This window comes from Phaethon lepturus, unplaced genomic scaffold (assembly GCF_000687285.1).
Source record: "Phaethon lepturus isolate BGI_N335 unplaced genomic scaffold, ASM68728v1 scaffold43863, whole genome shotgun sequence".
In the NCBI taxonomy this organism is placed as follows: domain Eukaryota; kingdom Metazoa; phylum Chordata; class Aves; order Phaethontiformes; family Phaethontidae; genus Phaethon; species Phaethon lepturus.
In genome coordinates, this window is record NW_010530618.1 from 24,725 (window position 1) to 35,536 (window position 10,812).

General features: G+C 41.4%; 1 protein-coding gene across 1 annotated transcript in view; it reads right to left on the reverse strand.

Moving 5' to 3' along the window:
- Nucleotides 1-6,973: 6,973 nt before the first annotated feature.
- The window catches only part of POF1B (premature ovarian failure, 1B), a 15,276-nt gene continuing 11,437 nt past the window's right edge, over nucleotides 6,974-10,812 (reverse strand). The window contains exons 10-13 of the mRNA XM_010284310.1: nucleotides 10,290-10,418; nucleotides 9,931-10,004; nucleotides 9,465-9,579; nucleotides 6,974-7,195 (exon numbers count right to left, since the gene is read on the reverse strand). Of these exons, the coding sequence (XP_010282612.1) occupies nucleotides 6,974-7,195; nucleotides 9,465-9,579; nucleotides 9,931-10,004; nucleotides 10,290-10,418 (540 nt within the window). The remainder of the gene's footprint in view (nucleotides 7,196-9,464; nucleotides 9,580-9,930; nucleotides 10,005-10,289; nucleotides 10,419-10,812) is intronic.

Sequence of the window (10,812 nt, forward strand, 5' to 3'; positions counted from 1 at the left end):
GGATCTTCAGTTTACAGTGTATACATTGAAAATATGCATCCCTTTAAACAATGCTTTGTGTTAGCATGCAGCAAATCAAATGGCGCTTAATATAACAAGCTGGTCTAGGGCTATTTAATGAAAAACCTGTTCATAAATGTTATGCATATAATGTGTATTTTTTACTTTTTTAGTTGCTTCATGTTTGCACACAGCTGTTCACATGATAAATTGTAACTTCATGCTATATTGTGGCTTTGTGTTTCAGATAATGTTCATATTTTCTTTTTGCACCAGATGAGAATCAGTTCCTTGAGAATAAATTTTTTTTATATTTCTAAACTTCAGAAAGTTAAATTTGGGAAATCTCTTAGAAAAATACGTGTTTTATGTGGCTGTAAAAAATGATGTACACGCTGTAAAATAAGATTGTCACTGTTATGTGGGATTATTATTTCTAAATGTGTTACTCATCGTAACGGGCATACAATAAAACGCATCTCTTGCACTCCAAATTTTTTGGAGTTTGCTTTTCATTTGTGGTGGTTAGGAAAGTCTCATTCTGTGTAAATTTGCCTAATATTTTTACTTACATTATTCACTACTTAATATGTGAAGTATATTTACATTTGAAGTAAACAGGTTACTTGAGGTATATTTATCAGGCTATTGAGGGGAGAGTGTTGGGCTTTTATTTGACTAACCCTTTAAACTTACAGGTAATGTATTTGTGCTTATTTCCAAAATATTTATCAAATGTGATATTGACACTGCTTTGAAATTTTTTCCTTTAAGTAAAGAGAACATAAAACTTCTCACGTATTTTGGGAAAAGCCAGGTAGGTTTTGCATTTTCACCTGTGCAATAAGAACATCTTGCAAAACAAAATACTAAAAATACTGCTACCTTGGTTTCCCTCTCTTCTTAGAATACTCGAATTAGGACATCGGTAATAGATGAAAAACTTTAAGAAGAGAGTGTGATATTAAATGAACTCTTCATCAAGGATTTCCAGCGGGGTTTTAGCCAGTGAGCTCGTAGGTTTAGTACTAAAAAACAGAAACATTGCAGACGTGAACCTGTTCATCTGGTTTTTGTTTATACTACTTGTTTTGTATGCCCAGCAATCAAAGGAGGCCATAGCATTTAAAAAAAAAATCTTAAAGTTGTGTTTTTTGACAATTTTAATGCTTTATTCCTGAACGTTATATTGAATACATAGACTGAAGGAGTTTCTTCGTAGCAGACTGAAGATGATCATTCTGACTCTGTGACAAAGCACACATCCGTGCTGGCTCATTTCTCACCTTACAGATGGATGGGATAATCAGGTACTTGAGTATTTTAAATATTTTCTATAGCCAACTTTGTAGAAGGACTTAATCCCGCTGTGCCTCACAGTTCGTGGGGTGTGGGAGCTAGAAATGATGGAAATTAAACTTCCAGAGAGTCAGCGGTTTAGACAGTGCTATGAAATCTAGACATAATGCTTTAAGTGTTGCGTTTGGATTGTGTTTTGATACCTTTTATTATTCATACTTGGTATTACTGGTGAACTATATTAACATTTACATCTTACAGTGTGTGTTTGAGGATAACAGTAGTGTTTCTTCCAAGGAGTGCAGTGAAAGGCTTTGACTTTTACATACCCGATAGATATGTGGGTTAATTCTTTAATTCTTCCTGTGACAAGTTGTTGTTTCATTTAAGTTTGTTGTTTATTTCAGAGTCAGTGAGTGGGATCTACTGTTCTTAAGAGCATGGTACGCTGTGGGGCATCAGTTTTGTTACCTAGATTTTCTGTTGCGTCTGTTTTTTTCTTGCCCTAAAACTATATAAGTAATGGGCACAAAAGCTTTTTTTAATGTATTTAATGATAGCAGAAAGTACATGGTGGATGCTGGATAAAAGTTTAATTCATTTACAGCTTCATCATTATATTGTACAATTATTAAGTTCTGTAACGAAGTTGAAATTGGTGTTGAGGTTTTACAGTCTGTCAGTCCACCTAATGTGATTTCTTTTTAATTACAAACAAAAAATGTCATACATTTTGGAACATGACAATCTGTGAGGAACAGGTTTTTCAAGATGCGAGGGAGGGAATAGTGGTGGGAAAACCCTCAACCATAGTTGCTGGTTATCAGCTACGGTACAAATACAGGAAAGTGTGTAGAACTTGAAGCAGGTGCAGACTAGTAGAGTCTTCCATGTGCAAGCCCTGCTTTTTGTGATGGCTGGGTGGAGAAGCTGAGTTGTTAAATTTAGCAGGGTGGTTACAGGCGGCCTTGTCCAGTGTGAGGTCTCGAGATGAGTTACCACTTTCCTGTGGTTGGCTTACTGCATTAGCATTTTGAATGTTTCTGTCTTTCTGTTAATTGTTTGTCTCTTCTTCTCTTGGCAGCGTATGGACATTGAAACCTGTCAGAGAAGAAAGACTCTGGATACAAGGTCTGTCAAAGAGAGGAGGAGCCCTGAGACTTAACCCCTGCAGTGCTAAGGTTAATGGATTACTACCCGTATGTTGTTAAATTTCAAGCAGTTTAAAAAAGTAAGTTTGTCAGACTTTTTGCTTGAGCAGTGGTTTTAAAATTCAGTAGCTTACGATACTGCTGGGAGAGTGTGCACATCTGCTTGGCCCTTTGCTGGTTCTGTCCAGTGCTGCTTGGACAGAATCATAGAATCATAAAGGTTGGAAAAGACCTTTAAGATCATCAAGTCCAACTGTCAACCAGATACCACCATGCCCACTAAACCATGTCCTGAAGTGCCACATCTGCTCATTTTTTGAACACCTCCAGTGATGGTGACTCCACCACCTCTCTGGACAGCCTGTGCCAACGTTTGATGAGATGTTGTTGACTTGAGGCTGGACTTGCGTAGTTCGAAATTCACACCAATGGTTCTGCTCCTTCTTCCAGAGCTGATGTTGTACTTTATAGCGGTGGGTGTTGAAGCTTCTTGTAACTGTCTGCCCAAGCTGGATGGTGAATAGGCAAAGGAGAGGGTTGAAGATGTAATACTGTGATGGATGGAAGGAGGAAGGAGTCAACAAGAAAAGGCCTGTGAAGGGTGTTGCAGGTGGGATGTTTGGGTTGTGGAGGAAAGGACATAGAAGTTGGGGTTAGGGAAGGGAAAATAATGTGCTGGATGGACAAGAAGAAACCTGAGAGGAAGTGGTATTATATGCAGTGCTGTTAACTTTGTGTATGTTGTGTGGGTAGTTTAGGATCTCTTTGTGTATATCTTGTGTATGTATTCATCCAACAGAATGGGGAGACTTGTGTAGAACCTTTTTTTCTTCCCTACAACCATGTTTCTTTGTAACTGAAATTCTGTGTTAAAGCTAGCGCTTGGTATTCTTGGCATGAGATTTTACTAGAAAGTGGGATTTTAAATCTTAAAAAGTGTAAGAAGAAAATCTCACCTGAATCCTCGGCAGCTTGAGACATAGTTGCTAGATTCTTTTCCATACAGCCCCCCAGTAACTATTTAAGAGAATTTGTGATGGCTGCTGTATTGTTACCGTGGAGGTGTCATGATTTTAAAAGTGCTTTATGTCAAATCACAGTACAATTTGTATCTCAGTGCTTCCACAGATCCCTGCTCTGTATAGTCTGCACTTGTGCCCCGCCTGGCTCCGTCCCTTGGGCTGGCAGCAAGCCACCTTACCCAAACTGATGAAACCTTTAGGATGGGATGAAGTGCCCCACAGGCAGGTCCTGCTGCTTCATTTTCGAAGCTGACAAGTTCCTACATGGTGGTAGGAAGCAAGTGAAGGAGAGACACTACCACCACGTGTAAGCCGTGCAAGTCTTTTGACATAAATGTTGACTTGAATGGTAGAAGTTGGTGGTATCGTATTTTATTACTTGTCCTGAAAACCCTGAATGCTGTCTCCCATCACTGTTGTGAAGTTGCATGACCTCTGTTCTTTGAAGGTACTCTTAGTAGATGTGATCATCTTTCATGCATACGTGCTTTCGTTAGCAAAGCTTAACGTATGTCGTGTCTTTCGCCACATTTTCAGTAAGGGCTTTGAAGACGTTTTGTTGAGAACAGGCCTTGCTTGTCCCACTGTTCCAGATGTGTCCCTGCAGCAGCACTGAGAGGGTGAACTGCCTTTCCCAGCGTTGGTCATAGGATGCCGTCATAGGATGCCACTGCGCCCAAGACCAGAGTCGGAAAGGTGGCGTGTGCTGTAAAGCTGTCGACTACCTGGGAGCACTGCCTTGAGGCAGTTCAGCTGTCCCCGACCGTGTTTGGTTTTCTCCTCTGCCCGCTCCCATGGTGCGCCGTGTGGTCTACAAACACATCACGGTTGCTTGAGCAAGCAGCGAGTGTCACGAACGTGTGGAAGGGTGGCTCTAGAATGTCAGATTTGTTTGCTGTCGTTTTTTATTTGAGTGACAGACAAAGAACTGCTAAAAGCCAGGAGCAGTTAAAAATGATTCATGTCTTGATCATCATCTGTATTTGTCTTTCTTCAGGTTTCAAACGCCCACAATTAAAGGGAATGAAATTGAGAGAGAAAATACAGAGGAACACTGGCAGAGCACTCTCAAGGTAAAGGTGAGTTACTTGACGTCGTATTCAAAGTCTGTGTCAACTCTTCAGCCAGAATGCTAGAGGGGTCAGTAACTTCTGAACCTGTGTTTGGCTGTTAGTTTACAGCTGAGGCAGATGAAGTGTTCCATGTTGCATTCGAAGGTGTGTCAGTAATGGAAACCAGAAGACAATTTTCTCCTACTCTTCAGCGTAAGAACAAGAAATGCGTGCTGTGCAATCTGTTTGGGCAGTGAGGGTTTATTTACTAACATTGTTGATAAGGACAGTCTTAACAGAGTGGTATGTAGTGTTGCAAATATACGAAGTAAATGCAGTCTTTGATTTTTCTAATTTGTTCGTTAAAAAACACAAAAGTCGTAGTGGGACTACCTGAAAATGAGGTGAAAAATTCTCTTGGGTATACTGTTTGTAATTAGGGTGATAACTAGCATTTACAGAGATGAGTAAATGTGTTTCTGGAAACTCCAGCAGATAAAAGTGTTAGGTAAATCAGTTTCAGTTCAATAGAAGAGGCAATAGCTGAGACTACAGCAAATAACATAGACTTTTATAATACTAAATTTGCTTTTTAAATAAATCTGGATTGAAAACAGAACTAGCCCCAAATGGCCATTATGCTATCCATATCCATCTAGTTCAGCTTTTTGGAGAAGTGTCTGTTGTGTCATGTTCTGTGAGTAAAATGTGGTGTTAGGAGCATCTGCTCTGTAGCATTTACAGTGCACAGGAGTCTTAAAATACTCTGACAAGCCTTTAAGGTGATCCTTGCTGTGCAACACACTGTTGGCATCCATCTTTCCTCATTAGCAAATGGCTTTTTTTATGTAGTAGGTATGTTATCTGTCTCTTCAGGTGTGGGCAACAGTTGTCATGTTTTCAGATTTATCAGAATGCCAGCTCTATATGCAAATCAGTTCATTTGCCTAATCTTGGCAATGTGTTCTGAAGTGCCACACCACACCCAGCAGCGCTGACTACTCGCTGCCTGCGTTTTTCTGTCCTTTAAGGGCGTTTACTTGCTTGCGTTATGCTGCTACGTGGTCGTCAGTCATACAGAGTTCAAGAAACACTGGTCAGTGTTTCTGCTGTCCGTAGCTTCGTCCGAGCTGTTTGTGTAACGCTTCCGACTAGTCAGGCCCAGGCCCGATCATGGCAAAGCCCACAGAGTATTTTGTGTTTCCTTCAGTCAGAGTAACTGCTCGGTTATGCACAGGTAACAGTGTGATGCCATCAAACAGATGTGTTTTCTGTTTCTTTTTATGGTTTGGGTCACCAAAGGTGAAAAGCCATTAGATGACAGTGTAACTACAATTATTTATCGGGATAGACTACACTGATGCTATTCTGCGTCATTAGTATATTAACTCTGCGTGTCTCTACCTTACCTTACATCTAAACACTCCACAGAGATGAGGCGGTATTTTAGAATCTAGTAGTCACTGATTTCAGTGGGGCAAGGCACTCCTCAAACAAGGATATTTAATTTTCAACTAATGAAAACCTCTTCCTATAGAGCTAGGCTAAAGTGATTGATTGTCCTGTGATGGTGCAGGCTCTTGGCTTCTGAAAGTGCAGGCCCGTCTTAGGCTGGATGTACTGAAAGAGCAGTTGCCACCCTTGGCTCATTCTCCCCGTTGTGATGAGCATGAGGTCATCTTTGACAGCCCAGCACTAACCGAGCAGAGGGCTGGCAGCAGTAGCAAGAAAAGGACCCAGCACTATTCCTTTACTCGTTCCTCTAAATGACTCTTTACAAGTTGGCTAAAAAACAAAGGCAGTATCACACCACCTGAAACAACCCCCTCTGGCCTCCCAGGTAGACAGGAGATGGCTCCAGCACAGACAGACACGATTCAGAAAGTTACACTGCGGTTTATTTCATAGTTACATGTAGCCTACAGCGTTCTTTCACCATTAAACATTGTCTATGGTATGTATTATCTGCGAACAGAAACAGGTGTCTGCAGAAAGCAAGCAAAGCAAGAACCCTGTGATAAAGAGCTGGCACCCTTTGATTGCATAGTTTAAAATTTCCCCTATGATTCTATGCACTGTGTTGCTTAGACAGCTACTTAATTATTAATAGCAAATCATTTTGAGAGCATTTCTGTGGTCTTGCAAGGAACAAAAATTGTACCTGGAAGGTCGGTCTGATAAGGAAATTCAGTCTATGAACTATTTTCATACTAAGTTTTTCTGTATAAAAATATATCAACTTCATGAAATTGTCAAGCACAGCAAAATAAATACTTACGGCTGGTTTGGGGGCTTAGAAGGGTTCAGCTGACAACACATCAACTCTGAGGTCAGTAACATTCTTTAACATTAGCATTTGCCCAGTGAGGTCACTGCACTGGTAACTCTGCCCACTCAGTAGCTAAGGGTGCGTTCTGTGTCTGGAGTAAGTTAGTTTTTCCTTTGCATTTTAGCTTCCTGTACACAGGCTGGCGTAAGGTAAGCGTTTTTCAGCAAGGCGTTTGTGACGTGCCCCCATGAAGGTGGGTTTTGGGGTTTGCTTCAGCTTCAATAGGCAGCAGCAGCTAAAGCGGCAACCTGTGAATCTGTCTGTGTGGAAACCAACCATGCAGCTTGTAGGGGACTTCCAATTTGTATCGTCACTTCGCAGCGTGAGGAGAGAGGAATGTAGCTAATAGTATAATGTGGAAAAAGTTTCAGACTTGTTCCTTTTGTCTCTTTGCTGGCTGCAGGGCTGGGTGAAGAACAGGCGTTAGTGATGTCAAGAAATGCAGCCCACAGAAGCATGGCCTACCGCTCTCTTCGGAGCGAAAAGTAAGTGCACAAAAAAGTGCAAGTTGCATTTGTACACAGCTGGTAGTGGCAGATGATGGACACAGGTAACCGAGTTCGTTCTGAGGAGGATGAGACAGTGTTTTCCATCGCCTTCATGCTTTGATGTCCTTAATGTGTTCCCTAGCCTTTCTCACTATCAGACCGAACCTTTTCCTGATGCAGAAGAGCAGAAAGTAAAGCAGTTTTAGTCGTCGTGAACTCCTTTGAGCAGCTCTGACAGCTTAGGGATTTCTTTCATTCCTGAAAGAAAGCAGCAGCTTGTTAGAAGATAATAAACAACTTAACTTATTTCTATATATAAATCAAAACTGCCTGGTACGTAAAGCATGCCTCATTTAATTAGGTATTTATTTTCTGTAACAGTTTGACTCGTAAAATGTCTCAAGAGGTCAGTGAGCCTTTCCTCCTTAACAAACGCTCCGCGTGTCCGTGCTCATGGCGGCCAGTACTGGAAAGGTCAGAGACATGTCATTGAGCTGTAAACAGTTCTGCTCAGCGAGGGGAGATGCTGAGACTGGCGTGTTTCACTGCCCCCAGCAAGCACAAACCCATGGACAGGAGGGTTTTTTGTACTTGGGGAAAACAACCCAGAACAGGAAGTTACCAGATACCTATGTAGTGCAGATAGATAGGTATTACAAAAAGCTTTCTCTACTTTAACTAGGATCGATGTTACAAAGAACATGTAGCACTTAAATTTGAGTATCTTAAAAGGACTGAGCACAATAACCAGTCATTGCTTGAAAGACACCATCAGATGCAGGCTACTCCCTTTCAGTACAAAACCCACACTGCTCAGCTACCAGTCAGCACTAGTTGGGAATGAATGCAGATGCAAAGGTCTGGCTGACAGTACGTATCACAGGAGAAGTCCTTGTGAAGCTTGGAGTAAAGGTGAAACTGGCACTTCTCAAACTGGACTTACCAAGTTTATCTTGCAGCAAAGTAGTTTTGTTTCAGCTGAAACTTGCATTAGTAATTGATAGAGAGCTTGGGAAACTTAAAATACAGACAGCTCTCAACAATACTGATCTCTGCAAATGCACACTCTTCTCCATTTTTTATAATGGAAAGTATGACTAACTTACTTACTTATCAGTTTAGGAGGGGAGGGGGGCTGGCTTTATTTTTGTGATTTCTTTAATCCTGTTTAATTCCTTGACATTTCAGTAGGTTGCAATGCAATTGGATGAGTTTTACAGATCAGTAATAAAACTCTGCTGTTTGCCAGTGACCTCTTTCTTACCTTTTTTTTCCTTAATCCTACGCCAAGTAACATCCTTTCAGAACATGCCAGATGCTTTACCCTTTGTCTGTTCACACATAATTGTCTTTTGGTCATGTCCCTCCCCAAAGCTACTCTCTTACACGTGTTTATTTGTGCTGCTCTGCCATGCTCTTGTCTGCAGACTTCATCAGATTCCACTGTTCAGAACACGTGGTTGTGAACTGGCCCCGCTGATCTTCCTCAAGCCTCTACCTCATATTCAGTCTTGGCAGCGTTACCTTCTACCCTGTCGCCCAGCTGGCTTCTGCAGTCCTGTTTGCTGTTTCTACTTTGAATCGCTCCTTCAAAAGTCACCGCTGTGGTGCACTTCCCGGGTTAGTCACTGCCCTGCCTCAGCGTTAAGTTTCGGGGATGTGGGGCGCAGCGTGTTTCGGTAGCAGTTTGGCGTTGTTAGTAGTGGTGATTCAGAGGAATACTGCCCACCCAAAACACTCCTTCACCTGAGAGCACAACACGGAACAAGTTCCCACCCAGTAACGCCGCAGTACAGACAGAGATGCCCGGAAGCCTGCCTTGTGCATGAGGGCAGGGGCTGGTGGTAGAGCAACACCACTTCTTTTTTTAAAGGTAATTATGCGTCAGGGAAAACAAGGAAAGGTGATTTTATTTATGCTCCACCCAACAATTATTGCCGCCTTGCAATAGACGGTATGGTTCCTTGACTTTCATCAGTCACTTTGCTTTTTGCAGCCTAGTTAGTTAAATAAACACTCTGGCTTTCTCTCAGCTGTCAATTTTGGCTAGTACTTTCTTTGAAGTTAAACTGAATACTTGGGAATTTCCGAGCCAGTTACAGTCAATCTCTAGGTAAACTTACGTGTTTCCATATCTCTCCAGTCCTCTCAATTACAATAGTTTGTGATTTATTGACAGGTGATGTAACCTTGTAGTCGTCAGACAGGAGACCCAGAATAGGGTACTGATTCCTGTACCTGTATTAAAAAAAGTTGCAAACCTGTAAATGACACCTGCGTAGCTGTATCCAAGTCACTACCTCTGATCTCGCCACATAGTCCTTCCAGTTAGTAATCCCCAAAGATCTTCACTAGCAACTGGAAAGCTAATGCTGTCATGTAAATGTCACCCAAACACGCTGGCCACCCCTCCAATTGCTGCTGCAGTGCTTAGTACTGAATCCTCCCTGGACAGGCTCTCCTTGCCTGACATCTCCCCCGCTGTGTGGGACAGGTGGTATTAAGAGAGTTGCAGGAATAACTTGGGTAATAGCGGCTATACAATGGAAAATCAGAAAGATGTATTTTTAAAAAAGGTAACTACATTACTTCTTAGTGATGATAGCTGTTACACCGGGAGACTGACTGCCTGATAATTTCTCATGCTTCAATCTGAAGAGGTCCTGAGAAAACCAAAAGTAAACATTCAAATGAAATAATGTTTTCTGAAGTATTAGTTCACTCAAATCACAACAAAGTATTTGCAGAAATTCCTCTCAACGAACAGGCTGAAAAAGTCTTGTCGTTTCAAGAGTGGCAGCGAAACAGCACTCGGTTAAAAAAAATCCCAACCCCGATTCCTGAACCGGGAGGGTACAGGTGACTTCCTGCTACGTTTCCACCTCCGCAGTAAGCAGAGGCTTAAATACAAAATATTCTTAGAAGATCAGTAAGTTGTATTATTTTACCTCTTGCTGTTGTTTAATAAAAGCATCTTTCTCCTCCAACATCGTTGTCAGTTCATGCAGCCTGATTTGCAAGTCACTGTTACTTCCTTCTCTTCTTGATATATCTTGCTGGAACTGGCATAACTGAGACTAGAAGACATATTTAAGGAATAATTAGGTGTCTGGTGCTCCTTGCAGGTCACCTTTCAGTGTGCACCCAGGACCCTGGATGTATTTTTTTCATTAAAGTCATGAACAGTAGGACCCAGTGATTTTCAAATAGGAATGCTGAGCTGCACAGTAAATTAGCACAGAAAGTGCTAACTGGAGTGAATTTTACCAGTATCAATTGAATAAGTTTATAACTCAATAAAGTAATGCACCACCTGACAAGCTGAACAGGCTTCTAGGGTGGTAAAATATTACTACAATGATTTAAATGAGAGACGTTTCCTACATGTAGTTTTGACTGCGATTTATTTCCTGTTGGGTGTCTTCTAGTTATTTCTATCAGGACATGCAAAATACCCCTTTAGGAAAGAGT